At 39.0% G+C, this 18,828-nt stretch overlaps 1 protein-coding gene across 1 annotated transcript in view; it reads right to left on the minus strand.

The window, feature by feature from the left end:
• Positions 1 to 3,452: 3,452 nt before the first annotated feature.
• Positions 3,453 to 18,828, minus strand: part of LOC132380150 (transmembrane protein 238-like) — a 36,041-nt gene continuing 20,665 nt past the window's right edge. Inside the window, exon 2 of the mRNA XM_059948774.1 lies at positions 3,453 to 4,688. Within this exon, the coding sequence (XP_059804757.1) occupies positions 4,618 to 4,688 (71 nt within the window). The 3' untranslated portion in view covers positions 3,453 to 4,617. The remainder of the gene's footprint in view (positions 4,689 to 18,828) is intronic.

The following is an 18,828-nucleotide window of genomic DNA, read 5'->3' on the forward strand; positions in this document are numbered from 1 at the left end:
CATTTTCCATTATTGACTTAAGTTTTAACAGGGCTCTGTGATGTCAGTCAAATGCTGCCCTGATGTGTGGGCTGTTCAGTCTCACCTCCACCCTGGAGCTCTTTTGGACTAAGTCTATGATGAGACCTCTGTCCACATGGTATTTGAAAAATCTGAAATGATTATCAGTGAACAGGTTACTGGTAAGTTCCATTTTATACCACTGGTAATATCACTCATTATTCTGTGACTAATTCAGAGTGAGCTGGTGGCATGGTAACTAGTCAAATTAGCTTTGTCCTGCTTTTCACAGGCAGAACTATCGGAGCAATTTTATTTAGTAAATGCCACTATCATGTTGCACTGGAAATGTTTGACTAGAATCATAACTATTTCTGCAGCTGGTATGGTATTAGGTCTTCTAAACTTCGTTCTCTCACAATCTTTGCTATTGACTGCTTTCCAACTAGACAGATTCCAGGTCATACACTCTATGATCTCCTGCTCTGTTCTGATTTTTCCCTCACTCTTTTCAGTGTAAACTGAAGCAACATTCGCTAAAAGCATCACTTAAATTTATTTGTGTGCGTAATACCCTGAAGTAACCATAGGATCATTTACAATGACCAATTAACCTACCAACATTGTTGGAATGTGGGAGGAAACTGGAGCACCTGGAGTAATGTACAAACTCCTTAGAGGCAGTGGTGGGATTTGAACCTGGGTCACCTGTACTGTAAAGTGTTGTGCTAACCACTATGCTACCGTGCCACCCCATCATTCATGGCCAATTAGTGATAAGGTTCTAGTTTAGTTATAGGACCACCTACACACAGCTACTTGCAGACATGTCATATGTGCTGCTTGTTGTTGAGAATGTCTATGGCCCTGTATTGCAATTCACCAGGTTAGCAACTCATTTTTATGTACACTCAGGCACGCCCAGCAGTAACGTTCATAGATCAGGGATGGTTCCTGGCTTAGTTATAAAGGTGGAGTAAAAAATATTTTGACACGAGGTATCTGATTGCAGAGGGATATAATTGTTCTGCTGCAGATGGTTCATTGTTCTTCATGAATGTCCACTTTAAGCCATCAGATCTGTTCTGTATTAAATGTATGAATCATGTGTCCTATGTGTAAAGGTCTCCTCTCAGAAGCATCATAGAAATATTTTACACAGAACAGATAAATTGAGGGAATGAGGTCAACTGGGTTAATTCACTCATCACCCAAAGAGTTGGCTTCTGTCCTGACACCTTTGTGGAGATTGCATGTTCTCCCTATGATCATGAATGTTTCCTCCGGGTGCTCAAGTTTCTTCCACGTGCCGAAGGCTTTGTGGGTTAATTAGACACTCTGAATTTCCTTTATGAGTGTGTGAGAGAGAAAGAGAGAGTGGTAGAATAAGATGTAGGAGCAGAAGTAGGCCATTCGGCCCATTGAGTCTGCTCCACCATTCAATCATGTGTTGATCCAATTCTTCCAGTCATCCCCACTCCCCTGCCTTCTCCCCATACCCTTTGATGCCCTGGCTAATAAAGAACCTATCTATCTCTGCCTTAAATGCCTCCAATGACTTGGCCTTCACAGCCACTTGTGGCAACAAATTCCACAGATTTACCACCCTCTGACTAAAATAATTTCTCCACATCTCTGTTCTAAAAGGACATCCTTCAATCCTGAAGTTGTGCCCTCTTGTCCTAGACTCCCCTACCATGGGAAATAACCTTGCCATATCTAATCTGTTCAGGCATTTTAACATTCAGAATGTTTCTATGAGATCGCCCCTCATTCTCCTGAACTCCAGGGAATACAGCCCAAGAGCTGCTGGACATTCCTCATATGGTAACCCTTTCATTCCTGGAATCATTCTCGTGAATCTTCTCTGAACCTTCTCCAATGTCAGTATATCTTTTCTAAAATAAGGTGCCCAAACTGCACACAATACTCCATGTGTGGTCTGACGAGTGCCTTATAGAGCCTCAACATCACATCCCTGCTCTTATATTCTATACCTCCAGAAATAAATGCCAACATTGCATTCACCTTCTTCACCACTGATTCAACCTGGAAGTTAACCTTTAGGGTATTCTGCACAAGGATATCCAAGTCCCTTTGCATCTGGGGAAGTTAATGCGAATAAAAAGTGTCACCAATGTAGAGTGATGTAAATGGGGAGTTGATAGTCAATGTGGACTCAATGGAATGAAGGAACTGTTTCCATGCTCAATTTCTCTTTGAATGACTTTCTTTTCAGAGACTGTCAACCACATTGCTGTGGGTTTACTGCCAGACATTCCAACGCAGGAGGATGTCATTCAGCCCATTGAATCTATGAAGTCCCATCAGTCCTGTTCTCCGTCTGCCCATTTTCCTGCAGCCCTGCATCTTGTTTTCTCTCAGATGTCTCTTACCTCCTCTTCGATGCCTTTTGTCACTTGCCCACACTAACCTATGAGCCACTTTTTAGTATGCAGGAGGAAACCAGAGGAACCAGATGAAAACACATCTGGTCACAGGGAGTACATGCAAACTCCACACAGACAGCAACTCGGTATACATGCAAACTCCACACAGACAGAAACTCGGTATACATGCAAACTCCACACAGACAGCAACTAGATATACATGCAAACCCCACACAGATAGCAACTAGGCATAATTAGATATTCAGCACTGGGATGTAGAGATTTAAATTCACTTATTCTCTTCTGACCTTTGAAAGTTCTGCCGTAATACAGTCGTCTCAAATCTAAATGAGAGTGCAGGGGATCACTGCCCTCACACAGATGAGGCAGTGCACACTATGAACACCCCTCAAGAAGCTTGTAATTTGGAAAAATCCAGATTCCTGGCTGTCTGGTATTCTCTACTACAGGGAATGGTGCAGGTGAAGGGGCATTTTTGCAATTCTGATGTAATAGTTCATAGTTCATGGGTATCATTTATGCAAATCAAAGTCATCCACTGACATCAAACCCCTGTATCACACATGAGACACACTGATTTTACTCTGCAATCCTGCAATGGATTTATTCTTTGTCCCGTACACTGCATTTATATTGCTAGGCCAAGATTCTTTAGAACAGCTTGTCACTGTCAAAGTTGGCTTGAACTTAAAACCATTGTGTGATCTAAAAAAACACATCAGACACCTTAGATGAAAGCGTACAAGTTCCCTGTTTGCATAACAAAGCTGTGTGGTAAATTACATTTTTAGTATTGACAAGAAATTTAAGGAAGGCTGTTATCTTTTGTCTAGCATTCCCTCCCAAGTATTTGGCTTGATTTATGTGGGCTCCAGATTAACTTTAGCAAATTATATTTTAAGGAACCTCACTTTGGCTACAACTGATAACAATCCAAAGTGCCACTTGGAATTTACATAGAAATGTTAAAAATCTGCAAATGCTGGAAATTTGAAATCAATGTTGGGCAAACTCAAGTTTATTTTCTGGACGTTGGGATGACCTGATCGAAGAACATAAATTTATTCAAGATTGCTTAATACCATTTCCTGTACATAAGTGTAAAGGAGAATGAAATAATTGTTTCTCTGAATCCAATGCAGCACAAGTAAAATACAAAAGATAAAAGAATACAATAATAATTTAAAAATCACGATAAATATAAATACAAAAGATAGCTTATATGCATAGACAGATTATATGTCCATAAAGAGATGCTATAATGTACATAAGGTGACTGACCAGGAAACAATAAAGTAGTGGTGGAAGTTAGTGTGTGGGGGTGTTGATCAGCCTTACTGCTTGGGGAAAGTAACTGGTTTGAGTCTGTGATCTTGTTGCGAATTCTCCCTATTGGACAGTGTTGGAGAGGCATAGATAGGATCGAGTGATAGATCCAATATCTGATAGATGGTCTTCTTGATGGAGCAAATGTCAAATATTAGAGGGCTAAATATTAAGATAACAGGAGGAAATAGTAAATGAGGCATTTTGTTTTACATTGTGTTAGCAGCCTGACACATGCTGTCAGCAGGGATGATGGAAGTAGGTAAGTTAGCAATATTAAATAGGCATTTAGACATGAACTAGGGACAGAGGGTTATAGAGCATGTGCAGACAGATGGGATTCATTTAGACTGGCATCATAGTCAGCAAATATCTTGATGGGCCAAATGGTCTGTTTTTGTGCTGTTCCATTATTTTGTATAATAGCAGTGCAAAAAGAGAGCAAAAATATTGAGGTAGTGTTGATGTACCATTCAGAAATCTGATGGCAGAGCAGAAGAAGCTGTTCCTAAAATGTTGAGTGTATGTCTAAAGGCTCCAGTATTTCCTCTGTGATGGAGATAATGAAAAGATGGTAGGTCCTGGGTGGTGGGGGTCCTTAATGATAGATGCTGCCTTTTTCATGCATCATCTTTTGAAGATGTTCTTGATGGTGGGAAGGCTAGTGCCCATGATGGAGCTGGCCGAGCTTACAACCTTCTGCAGTTTTTACCAGTTAGAATGCTCTCTACGGTACATCAGTGGAAATCTGATAGTCTTTGGTAACATACCAATTCTCCTCAAATGCCAAACGTAAGATAGCTGCTGGTGTGCCTTCTTCGTAACTACATCAATATGTTGGACCCAGGATAGATCTTCAGAGATGTTGACACCCAGGAACTTAAAACTGCTCACTCTTTGTACTGCTGATTCTTTGATGGTAATTGCTGTATGTTCTCAGATACACCAAGCCTGGGAGAAAAAAACAATATTTGCAATCATGATATAATATTACCAAGCATATTATTACAGAAAAGCTGTCTGTGAATTATGAATCTTTGCATCCTTTGACTAACTGTAAACTTTGTATTAGATGCCAGCTGTCATCAGTTTGTACCACAATAGCCCCTGAGTCACAGACTGGTTTTTCAAGTACTATTCCAAATGTGGCTGCATAAGTAAATTAAGAATAAATGCAAGAATAGGCCACATATCCCCCTCCAGAACTGCCCTGCTCATACGGTGGCTGAACAGATCCTTCAAGTCAACATCCCAGCTCATTTCAGTTGGCATTCATTCCTTTCCAGATGGAAAACCCACTAATCTCTGCCCTGAATCATCACAGATCTTTGGAGTAGGGAATCCCATAGACAACTCTCCTGAATATGTTCCCCCCTCATCTTTGTCCAAAATGACTAACATTTTATCATATAACAATGGCCCTTAGTTATAGAATCTCCGTGCTGAGGAAACAACTTCTCAGCAACCACCTTGTCAGTCCTTTCAGAAATTTGTACCAGAGACTTATCGAGGAACACACATGAACTCACATGAGTTAGGCAGACATTTTTAGTCTCCACTCATGGTGTAGCACTGTCATCCCAGGAATCAATTTTGTTTATCCATGATGCATTACCCCTAGGACAAGTAGAATACCTTGGGAATCGGAGTGCATCGAGAGAGAGAAAATCTGAGGTAATGTTATGGTTCTGAAGCAAACTGAAAAGCTAGTTATCTGAGAATGTTTTATTAAGCATTGAGTAAGGATTAAATATCGATTGTACAGGTTAACTCAGGTTTTTTTGTCTCCACAGACACTGGCTGACCTGCTGGATATTCCCAGTTTTCTCTTTTACCTCACATTTCTAACAACTTCCAATATTCTGTGTCCATTGTTCCAGAACTGTTTATTTTCTCTCTGCCCTGTCCATATTCCTGTCCTATTGACGTCATATTCTCAGATCACGTACTGTTAACAAGTCCTTAACATTGTTTCTCTGCCACCAGCACTTGCATCATTCTCTCTTGCTCTCCACCTATAACAGGAATTTCCTTTGCTATCTCTCCCTCCTTCCTCTTCTCAACAATGTAATGCATCCGTGTTTCCCAATTTTGCTAGCTCTGATGAAAGACTACATTCTGAAGTGTTTCTTCTGTTTCCTCCTCACATATGCTGAGTATTTCAAACATTTGTGTTTTTATGTTGAACTTTACAGCTGTTTGTAATAGAGGCAATTTGCTTTTCTAATTGCTTACTGTACTTGCATATTTGTTAAAAAAAGCCCTTCCATATAATTCTATCTTAAAACCTTCTCAATATTCAGAAAATAAAGTTTTTTTTTCATTCTTTCTGTCAGTGGAAAATCTGGAGTAAAATTGTTAGTCTGTGCTATTGCACACAGTTCAAGGTAAATTTATTATCAAAGAACATATATGTCACCATGTACAACCCTGAGATTCAATTTCTTGTGGGAATATTCAGTAAATCCATAAAATAATAACCATAGTAGAATCAATGAAAGACCGCACTAACTTGGATGTTCAATAAATGTGCAAAAGACACGAACTGTGCAAATACAAAAAGAAATAATAATAAACAAATAAATAAATAATATTGATCAATAAATATGAGTTGAAGAATCCTTAAAAGTGTGTTTATAAGTTGTGGGAACATTTCAATAATGGGGCAAGGGGTTGAGTGAAGTTATCGCTTTTGGTTCAAGAGCCAGATGGGCCTATTCCTCAACCTGGTGGTGTGAGTCCTGATGCTCCTGTACCTTCTTCCTGTTGGCAGCAGCAAGTAGACAGGGTGGAGGGGGTCCCTGATGGTGGATGCTGCTTTCCTGCAACAATGCTTTGTGTAGAAGTGCTCAATGGCAGGGAGGACTTTACCCATGATCAACTGGACCATATCCAATACTTTTTGTAGGATTTTCCATACCAGGCTGTGATGCAGACAGTCAATACATTCTCCTCTACACAACTGTAGAAGTTTGTGAAAGTTTTAGATGTCAAGCCAAATCTTTTCAAACTTCTAAGTATTTTTCTGAAGACAAACAAGGGAAAAAGAAAAAATGATGCTTTAAGAGTTGAAAACAAAGTCTTGTTATTCTGGTTCTGTGGATGAGGGTGTGTCTCCACGGCACCTATATCTGGTATGCACGATTAAGCAATAGTGATATTCAGTATGAATAAAGTGTCACCATTTCATCAGCAGTATTTACCACGGATTGGCTGTGACTGGGTTTAAAATCATCACCACACAAACCCCTCAGTGCTGGCTGAATTGTAATGTTCCATTCAGAGACAATAACAAGGAAGATACTCTTCACTCTGTTTTGAAATACCTCTCCACAAAGTCAGGGAACACAGAAACATGCTACTATTTTTAGCCCGGGGAAATGCACTATTGAATAGGAAAATCACATTGAAAGGGAAGAGTCAAGGTGTATTGTGCATTCAGATCACTCAAACTCTTGAACTCTGTCCTAGCTAAGACAATAACTGTGACATCAGTTAGGAGGGAGAGGTAATTGTTTTGATCTGTATGAAATGACAAAATCAAGCGTCCATTTGAGAGATTAATTGGCACAGCATTCTTTGTTGATGTTGCTTTCAAATCCTATCCCTACAGTCTCCTCAGTTTGCTATCCTCTCACATACCTGCAAATATTCAGACACCATTCCTTTCCCTAAATTATACCCAATTCAGTATGGTCAAAGGGGATCTGGGGTGTCACTCAGGATTGTGACAAGGAGGCATCAAACTCGGCAATGCCCCACCGAGGTTGGATCCGTGGCAAATTGTAGCAACACTCTTTAGGGAGCCTTACACTCCTTTCCATTTAATACCCTACTGGACCTGGGACTGCTCGGGACAATTGCCTGATCATTAGCTGTAAGATTTAACCTACTGTAAGCAGAAGAAATTGTTGTAGGGCAGGAGTAACTACAATCAGACTCTGCTTGAGCAGTCATGATTTTTAACTTCTTTTCTCTGATTTTTTTTGTTTATATCACAAGAATATAGAATAAAATATCACTTTAATCCCACATAGTCTGTTAATTGAAATGCTAATGATAATGGGAGCATTGTGGCTTAATGACCTTGAGATACAAATTGATAATCTGCTACGGCACCACTGGAATTTAAAGGCTGGAATGAAAACAAGTGAGGAGATCACAAGACTATGAAATTTGTTTTCAAATTGACAGAGTTTACAAATGACCCATAAGTGGGGGAAAAAACCTGCTGTATCTGTGGCATCTGTGGCTCTGATTTCCTACTGCTCTCTGAAAACCTAATAGATTGTCCTAAGCCAATTAGAACTAGTCAATAAATATTGCCTTGTGACTGATGGCTAACCCTCAGTAATGGAAAAAAATTATGCAAATATTTGGAGAAAATATATGCAAATATGTATCTGAATGAACATGAAATACAGCTGCAAGTGTACTTCCTTGAGAACCCAATTTACTGTAATTATATACATTGAGAGAACTGGTTTGGAGGGATTACTGGATGAGTGTGCCAAGTGATGCAGCTTTAAATGTCTGGTAAAGTGTGGAATTCAATGCCACAGATGGCTGTGGAGACCAAGTCACTGGGGGGAGGGTGCGTGTGTGTGTGCGTGCGTGTGTATATATAAATGAAACAGAGGTTGATTGGAATCAATTGGAAAGAATGCCAAAGGTTTCAGGAAGTTATCTATTCACTCTTTTCTTTCTAACTATGGTATCTCTGATAATATGGCGCCTCCTTCATCCTACTGAGAGATTATTCCTTTTTTTTCACGTTCACCATACCTTTACTAGAATTGACTATTTCTTAATTGATAATCAACTTAATTCATTTGTTCATTCTTGTGACTATCAGAGTATACTGATCTCTGATCATGCCCCAGTCACTTAGTCTCCAAATTTTCCTGGTCTCCCTCAGAGGAATAAACATTGGCGTTTTAACTTGACTTTATTATCGGATGACGATTTTCTAAAATTTATTAAGGATCAGATAACTTTTTTTCTAAACACTTATATGTCATCTAAAATTTCATTCCAGATTGTCTGGGATGCTATGAAAGCATATTTGAGGGGTCAAATAATTTTATATACAGTGAATCTTAATAGAAATTCTCGTATAGAGCGATTAGACTTAATTAATCAGATTAAAGAATTAGATCAATTATATGCTCAGATTAAAAACCCTGAATTATATAAGAAGCGTGTAGAACTTCAAACTAAATTTGACCTTCTCTCTACTCAACCAGTTGAATGTCAACTTCTTGAAATTAAGAGTCATGGTGACAAATCTGGCAAATTTCTAGTTAATCAGTTGAGACGCTCTAAAGCTAAACAACATATTACAAAGATCTGGAAGGAGAACAGGGATATTACATTGAATCACTCAGAAATTAATGACTTATTTAAGAATTTTTATTCTCGGCTTTATTCCTCCGAATCCCTGAATGAGAATATTTCTGTTGATCTTTTTTATTAAATAGCTTGAATATCCATTCGCTTTCATCTGATTCTAAAGCAAAACTTAATGAGCCTATATCATTAGAAGTATCTTTTGCAATCTCTGCACTGTCTTCAGGCAAATCTCCTGGACCTGATGGGTTCCCCATAGAATTTTATAAATCATTCTCTTCACTTCTTTCACCTCAGTTACCCTCAGTACTAGCTGACTTGTAAATTGCCACCCTCATTTAATGAGGCATGTATAATTCTGTTATTCAAAAAGGGCAAAAATCCAACAGAGTGGTCCTCTTACAGGCCGATTTCTTTGCTTAATGTTGATGTTAAAATTTTGGGCAAAGTTTTGGCTCATAGATTAGAAACTGTTAAACCCTCTATTATTTCTGATGATCAAATTAGTTTTATTAAAAATCGTCTTCCTTTTTTAAATATACGGTGTTTATTCAATATTTTATACTCACCTTCAACTGGGACTCCTGAATGCGTTATCTCTCTCGATGCGGAGAAAGCATTTGATCGTATAGAATGGAACTACCTCTTTGTGGCTTTAGAAAAATTTGACCTCGGTCAAAGTTTTATCTCTTGGATCAAGTTGCTATATTTATGTCCTACCGCCTGTGTTTTGACTAATTCTCAGCAATCCCAGTTGTTTAACCTTAAATGTAGCACCCATCAAGGATGTCACTTAAGTCCCTTTCTTTTTGATTTGGCTGTAGAGCCTCTGGCAATTGCATTTCGAAGCTGTCCTGAATTGATGGGGATCTGGAGGGTGGGTGTTGAGCATAAAGTTTCTCTTTATACTGATGATCTATTCCTTTTTCTTTCAAATCCGTCCACTTCCTTACCTTCAATGTTTTCACTTCTTGATCAATTTAGCCAGTTCTCTGGCTGTAAACTTAATTTACATAAGAGTGAACTTTTTCCAATTAATAAAGAAGCACAAGCATTAGTATTTCACGACCTCCCCTTTAAAGTAGTTGATAATCAATTTACCTACCTTGGTATTACAGTTACAAGGAATTTTAAGGATCTTTTTTGTGAAAATTTTGCCAATCTTTTGCACTCTACAAAACAGAGTTTGTCACAATGGTCACCCCTATCTATGTCCTTGGTAGGTTGTGTTAATGTTATTAAAATATATGTTCTTCCTAAATTTGTATACTTATTTCAATCTATTCCAATTTTCATTTCTAAAACCTTTTTTGATTCCTTAGACTATTATTTAGTCTTATCTGTGGAACAGTAAGCGTTCTAGAATTAACAAAGCTTACCTTCAAAAATCTAAAAAAGAGGGTGGCATGGCCTTACCTAATTTTCACCTATACTACTGGGCAGCTAACATTCGTTGTCTTATCTTCTGGTCTTTTTTCCATAGCCAGTCTGACTGCCCTAATTAGGTAGCAATGGAGCTGAATTCCACTAAAGATCTATCTCTGCACTTCTTGGATCTGCACTCCCTGGTAGTTTGCCTAGATTAATTGTCAATCCTCTTGTTAGACACACTCTGCGAATATGGGCCCAGTTTATGAAATGTTATGGTTTTTCCCTTTCTAGTCCTATTTTACATAATCATCTTTTTCTAACTACTATGTATGATTCAACATTTTATGATTGATATAGAAAGGGCATTAGGTAATTTGAAGATCTTTTCATTGATAATCGCTTTGCATCTTTTCAACAGCTCTCTGCTAAGTTTAATCTACCTAATGCCCATTTCTTTAGATATCTCCAAATTAGACATTTCATCAATCCTTTAGTATCCAACTTTCCTGAAATGCCTGAGAAAAGTGCTATGGACTTGTTTCTTTCTATTAATCCACTGGGTAAAGGCTTAATATCTTTTATTCGTGATAAACTAGTATTCTTACGGCGTGCCCCTTTGGATAAAATCAGAATGGCTTGGGAGCATGACTTAAATATCCCTTTATCTGATGAGGTTTGGGACTCGATTCTCAAGTCGGTTAACTCAACTTCTCTTTGTGCTCACCACTGTCTTTTACAGTTTAAGATTGTTCATAGGGCTCATATATCCAAATTTAAAATATCTGGATTTTATCCTAATATTAGTCCTCTTTGTGAAAAATGCAAAAGTGGCGAGGCTTTTCTCATTCTTATGTATTGGACCTGTCCTAGTCTAGAGAAATTTTGGAGAGATGTTTTTTTTAAACTTTATCCTGCATTCTGAATCGCTACTTAGAACCTAACCCTTTAATTGCTCTTTTTGGTTTCTTGGGTGAGACAGATCTACGCTTGAGTTTGACTAAATGTTGAATATTATCTTTTGCTTCTCTCCTGGCTAGACGTCTAATTCTTCTTAGAGGGAGAGATGCTGTCCCACCCACGCATGCTCAATGGCTTAATGATATTATGTCCTGTTTAGACCTTGAAAAAATTCATTACTCAATTCTTAATTTGGACATAAAGTTTCATAAGGTCTGGGGACCTTTTATTGAGTATTTTCATAACTTTCCTTTTAATTAAGTTTCTTTTCAGTGCCTTGCTTTCAGCTTTTTTTTGGTAGTAAGCATTATTATCTTCTGTTTTTAATTGTATTTACAGTTTTGGGGGTTTGAATGTTCTGATTTATATTTCCTACATTTTGCTCTGGTTGGTCTGGAGTTTTTTTTTCTTGCAGGGGTGGGGGTGGACACTAACTTTACACGACTTCAATTTGGGTGCTTTTTCAATTATTATATTTTGTATTATATTAACATTGTATGTTTATCTTGCACTGTACTAATTTCCTATTTTGTTTTTTGGGTTTTTTTTTGTAGTGTTGTAGAAAATGCATAAAAAAATCAATTAAAAAAAAAGGTTTCAGGAAGAAGGCAGAAGAATTGGGTTGAAAGGGAAAATAAATCAGCTATGATTGAATGGTTGCTCAAGATTTGATGGGCCAAACAGCTAATTCTGTTCCTATGTCTTACATTGCTAAGCTCAATTAATTTTTTCACTTACATACCTTGTCGGCACATACTTTCTATACCCATTATTGCTCTATGAATTATAATATTGTAATTGGTCCACTCGCAGTTGGTTACTTTAATACATCTTTGTAGGCAGCATCTTGTTTATTTTTGTGAAACAGAGATCTGAAAATGCATTAAAATTGATTCCTACGTTTATTAGTGGTTAGTGTGTGAAGGAACTTTTTGGTGCTGAGACACACTGTAAAAGAACCAAGGTTTGATCACAGTCATCTGAAACTTACAGCCTAAACAAGAGCATATTCTGGAATTGGGTATATAACAAATATTAACTTCAGCGAACAACCTTTAGAACTGAACATGGATTGTGGATTAAATTTAAAATGCAGCCCTGGACAATATTTTCCTGGAGCTGTGGACTTCAGTTAACTGAAAACCAGACAATGCTGATTAACATTCATTTTGGGTGTTTGGAGTGTGGGTGCAAAGAATGAAGTGTGAAAATTGTATGTAATTTAGAGGAAATATTGTAGATTCATTTTAACTGTAGAATTGTCCTTTGATCGTTAGCAATAAGAAAATGTCATGTAATATTGAGTTGAACAGCCTCTTCCTTCAGGGAGTGTCTCATCTTGTTGAATAAATAACTACTTTTATATCTACCAGCTGCGCCTCTTCAGTGACTTTGTTCACATTACAACAGGACAATCGTCAGAAGGCAAGAACCTAGAAACAGAAACAGGGGAAGCCAATGGGCCTCCTGTGCCTGCACCACCATTCAATAAGAATATTGATTCATCTCTTACCTCAATGCCAGTTTTCTGTACTTATTTCCATATTCACTGATTCCCTTAATATTTAAAAATGTACCTCACTCTTGAATGGAATACATACTCAAAAGAAATAAAAATTGTGGAGGGCTGTGGAGAAAGAGCAAGGGGGGGGGGGAGGTTATTTGGAGTATTTCTCACAGAGTTGGCAGAGTTATCTAGCGTTTCATTTTGTGATTTCTGTGAACATCAGCTGGAATAATGCAAAGGATCCTACGATTGGCTCTGATGATCTGGAGAAGGCTCTCAACTCCGGATCACCGCTGATCAATTATGCTGAAAATGGCACTGAACCAGGTGCTGAACATGGGAACAGTGTTGTTGCTTCAGATTCCAGGAGCTGCATTTTCTTGTCTCTCCACGTCATGGGAAAAAGCCATCCGCAGAAACCCTGTTCAAGACAGACTAATACATTATTTGCCATTTGTACTGGGAAGGGATGGGATGAAGCACATCCTCTAAGGAGGCAAATGCTTGCTTAAATGTTAGTCCCTACTTGACTAGATGTTAGGGGTCAATTGTGTAGTACAGTCCTATTGGGGTGCCACCATGCACATAGCTGGAAAGTGGAGAGATGGATACAAGTTGTTATGATCCCAGCCCTCTCCTTTTTGAGAATCGCCAGATCGCTATTAATTCGGGTCTTGGACCCAGGAAATGAGAGAGAATCCTCAGCAGGACAAAGCAACGGATTTGGCCATTGTTTCTTGGAGACACCTTGGTGAATTACGATCCTATACTACGTGCCAGCTCTCAGGTCAACGTGGGCTGGGCTACGTGCACACCCTCAGGCAATGTGGGCTGGGGGGATTGCATCACCCCACCCTGATTGACATCTACAACCCTGCAAGTCCAGATAAAAGGTAGGCTGCAGGGGGCAGTCTCTCAGCGACGCACCAGAAGGACACCATCGCTCATCGCTCCCGTGCTAGCGGGAAGCCATTCAAAGCCACGTGCATTCCGTTCTCCTTTGCCTGGGGAGTGGGTGGCTGATAACACCGAAAAGGACTTTGTACTAACAACGGGGAACCACCGTTCCCGATTCAACGGTTTGCGGCCAAAAGGAATGGCAAGTTTCTTTTCTCACCAAAAATCTCTTTCTCTCTCCGACACGTGAAACTCAGCGGTCGTCGTCGTTCCCCCCCCTCAATCAAATTATGACTGATCCACACAAACATATGACAAAGGAGTAGGAGTAGGCCACTTGACCCTGGAGCCTGCCAGACCAATCAAATCGCCATTTACCCAAATGTGATCTCATCAGCTCATTTCCCCCTTAACTTTGGTTGCCTTTTCTATCCACGCATAGCAAAATCCATCTGCTCCTGCCTAAAATTATTTAAATGATCTGCTTCTACACACCTTTAAAGCAAGAGTTTGAAAGACTCACAACACTCAAAGAAATAAAACGAATTCATCTGTATTCAATGAGTGATGGCTTATCTTTAAATTTGATCCTTAGTTTTAGTTTCTCCAAAACAGCAATCATTCTTTCCACATTTACCAGTCGGGGGTTTCTCCCAGGATCTTATATACTCAAATCCGATGGACCGCATCCTTCTAAGCTCCAACAGATAAAGCATAGCCAGTCTAATCTTTCCTAATAAAACCTCCCATTCCAGGTATAGCTCTGGTAAACCATCAATGACTTGCTTCTAACATATTAATATTTTCCCTTAATGTTCCGGAAGGTGCTTCAGATATGGCCTTACCAATGCAGTAAAATGCTGACTTATCACCTCCCGAATTTTGTATTAATTCTACTAGCTGAATAACAGAGACCACAAGCTTGTACAAAGCAGCCAGATTTCAGGAACATCCGTATTGCAAAGGGTTAATCCATGTGCTTGTTGAATACCTTCACCACTGTGGCCTGGTCTTGTGCGTATACGACCGGGAGAGGGAGAATGGATTACACTGTGGGAGTACAACCATGAGAACATGAAAGTCAGGTGAACACAGAGAATGGGACTTGTAAAGCATGGTGGCAAACAATGACTGGTTCTGGTTCAAGTAGGTGCTAATGTATTGGTCCACTTAATGTATCACTTCATATCAGAGGAGGGGGTATAAAAGTAGAGTGGTAGTTTTTGGGGCTTCACTGTAGGCTGGAACATGAATGGAGCAGTGAATCAGATAGAGTGGGTGGTGTGCTGCAGGCGGAGGGGCCCGTATACATGCCATTAAGTATTTTAATGCTTGTAATTCTGTTTCAATAAAGTTCTGTAGTTCCAAGTACTGTCTTTCTGAGCCAAACCCTTTAGTGTAACAAAACAGAGAATGATGGAACGGATACAAAACCTGTTGAACTGAAGAAAGCCCTTTGATTTGCCATTGTAAATGGTGGTGTTCAGTAAATGGAGCCCTTTTGCTAAGTGGAACGTACAACATTGAGGCTTTTGAAACAGCTTCAATCAGAAATAACTGTGAAGATGATCTATTTCAGCCTCCCCCACCCCCAAGGCCCCACCATCTCAGAAACAAACCTTCAGTAGATTATTTTCACTAAGCAAAAACTGAATTAACTGCAAAATTTAGAAAGTTATTGCTCTCATTACTGCACAGATTAACACCATCCCCATATACTACTCCCATAATGATTACTTGGTGTGTATTTAGAACAAAGATTCTTGTATAAATGACTTATTTATTTATTTAATACCAGAGCTGAATCAGTGAGTGGTGAGAAATGTAGAATTATGTCATTTATTTTAAACACAAGGGCTTCTGCTGATGCTGGAAATCTTGAGTAACACACTCACAATACTGGACGAACTCCAGCACTTTGTGCGAGTATGTCACTTATTTGTTGCCTTTCTCTACTGAGAAGTGGTTAAGATCAATATCTGGTCTGGGCATTTTATGCTGCAATACAATTTTAATAGCCTTTATGGCACAAATTAATTCCAATAAAATTCTGGAAGGGCCTTGGGTTGTGAGTGACATGCTTCCATTTTAGCTGTGAAAGTTCTGCGATAACTAATTAACTCTTATGGGGAGGGTTAGGTAGTATTGAGTATGGTATGGTAGGTTCTTTGGGATTTTGTACACGCCTTCTGTTGCTTGTACAAGGCGTGTGCCTACTCTTAGCAGAGAGACCACACTTGGAGAGGCTCCATTATTTGTTAGTGTTTGTGGTCTTCTCCAGTACATTTAACCCTGTTCAACTCCATCTCATGGGGCACGGACTCCAGCAAATGAAACCCCCACCTCAGACTCCTTATCCTCTCCCTCCTCACAGAGGGACATCAAAGAGTGAGATATAATGGTTATATGAGCAGCAACAGGCAAATATCAACTGGAGCACCACAGGGCTCGGTTATCTCACCAGCCTTGTTCACATTGTACACAGACGACTGCAGAAGCTCACACCCAGGCATGCAGTACATCAAGTACTCAGATGACACAGTCATCATGACACTACCAACTCTGATCACTGCATCAATGAGGGAATCAATAAATTTGCTGGATGGCACACAACTATCTGGACCCGAACCCCAGTAAAACTAAGGAAATGGTAGTGGACCTTAGAAAACAACAGCAGATTTACAGTGTTGGGACAGCAAGTGGCCAGTCAATAGAGAATGTTGGAGAATACAAGTACCTCGGCGCAACTATAGATAACAAAATCACCTTTAATACCAATGGTGGGCTGATACTCTCCCAGTCCCAACAACGGATGTTTTTCCTTTGGAAGATGCTGAAACTACAGGTCCAGCCATCGATTTTCCAGGAATTTTATAAATGCTTAATTGAATCAGCATTAACCTACAACATGATGGCATGGTTCAGAGTAATGAGTGCTATCAATGTCAGCCCACTCAGCAGAATTGTCACAGTAGGTAGTAAAACCATTGACCAGGAACAAGAATCACCAGCAGCATCCATAATAGATGGACCATAAAGAAGTTCAACAAATAGTAGAGGACATTACACATACACTTCACGCATATCACACTCTCATGCCATCTGGATGCTGCTACAGCTCCCTGCCCATTGGCGCCAAAAGAACCTTAACCAGTTTTGTGCTTTCCTCATTCCCCTCAACACCCAAATTTGAATACGTATATAGTATGCATAATACCTTTGACAGCACTGTAAAAAGTTATATTAAACTATTTTTAAATTACTTGCATTACTTTTAAGCATCTATCTATTGTGAGTATTTGATATTGTGTTTAACTATATGTAGTGTGGTGCTGTGTATCTGTTATGCTGTCTTACAGCTGCACAAACGAACAAAGTTCCTCATAGAAAATAAAGTGAATTGAATTGAATAGTTGCTCAGTGCCTTCCTTAACACTCCTTTGCAGTTCTGATCCATCACTGGGAAGGGCCTTCCTTGGGTAGGATAGATTGCCATAGCTGTGAGCTTCTGAGCAAACCCCCAATTCCCCACCCCTTAGAAATCACTTTGTCTTGATGGAACTTGAAGTGGATGTGCTTCACCACTTTGATGTTAGGCACGTGAATAATGGTTTGCTTTTTTTAAAAAAAAGTATTTGCACACTGAGCTGATAACTTGAAGAAATATTTAATCTCATTGAAAATGTTTGACTTACCCATTTTCCTGATTGCAAGAATCATTTTACTTCTGTTTAACAAAGTTAGCAGGTTAATTTATCAAATTCAGAACAAAGAAACTGGCAGACTCAAAATTTTGATGAGTTTTTTTTCTAGAAACTCTGCAAATGAAGTTTACTTGCTGATGGTTGCCTGTGAGTTTCTAACATTCTGGCTTTTACCATCAGAGAACACCCAGTTATGCTTCCTGAGAAGTCACAGTTGTTCCTTTCCTGAGGGTACAGTGCTTGAATGAAAAATAACCATAATTTAATATGCTCAGTCATAGGAGAGTTACTCCTTGTTATTTTTTTTAAATTTAAGAAGTTGAAAGTACAGGAGACTACTCTCACTTCTGTGCATGAACAAGTCAAAGTGCCCCTCACTATTTTGTACACTTCCTACCAATCTGCAGCAGCACCTAGTTCACTCATTCAAAATTTCTCTGGAGAGGGTGGCGGAGATTTCTATACTTCAACAACTCCCCTCCCTTACCATCACTTAACTGTTCAATCCACCTTGCAGTACCATTTAAAATTAAGCTGGCCTTGCCACAAACTCAACTTGTACAGTCCCTTTAATGCAAAGCATGCAACAATGTTAGATTCTTCGCTCTTAATCAAATTCCCTTACTTTCCTCAAGAAATCAATCTCCTAATTCCCTCTGCAGAGATGGAAGCAGCCTTCATATTTGAATGATTTCCTTTTAATCGTATTTCCCAATGCTGACATTTCCGAGTGAATTGAATAACTGCAAAATAAGGCATAGGACAGAATAAGAACATTCATCCTTCTGGGTCTGCTCTGCCATTCCATTCTTGAAGGACGTTAGAAAAAGTAGTTTCTAAATAAGTTTTTAAATGGAATCCTTATAACTTTTCCTCAAATTTTATTTAAACTCACTTAGAAGAAAGGAAGCACCCGATCATGTGTGAATTTTCACCTGCTGACAACTATAGAGTGCATTCAAGAGACATGTTTGTCCCAAGCTGAAGGATGTCATGGCATTTATTGTCCATCTTTAATTGTCTCTAAGGAGGCAATTAAAGGGCAACTGTATTGGTGGGTTTGAAGCCACACAGTAGCTAGAGAAAGGAAAGGATGGTAGGCTTTTCTCTAAAGGACTTTAATGATTTTTTTTTAAAAGAAGAACAGTTCATTAGTTTCATGGCAAAAACTAACCTTTTTCCACATTTCATATTTATTTAACTTATATTTCTAGACTACCATGGTGGGAATCAACCTCATGTTTTGGGTGAATTGCCCAGGAATCTTGCTGCTTGTCTTTAAGCTTTTAAAAGAAAAGCAGTTAGA

This window comes from Hypanus sabinus, chromosome 23 (genome assembly GCF_030144855.1).
Source record: "Hypanus sabinus isolate sHypSab1 chromosome 23, sHypSab1.hap1, whole genome shotgun sequence".
Lineage (NCBI taxonomy): Eukaryota > Metazoa > Chordata > Chondrichthyes > Myliobatiformes > Dasyatidae > Hypanus > Hypanus sabinus.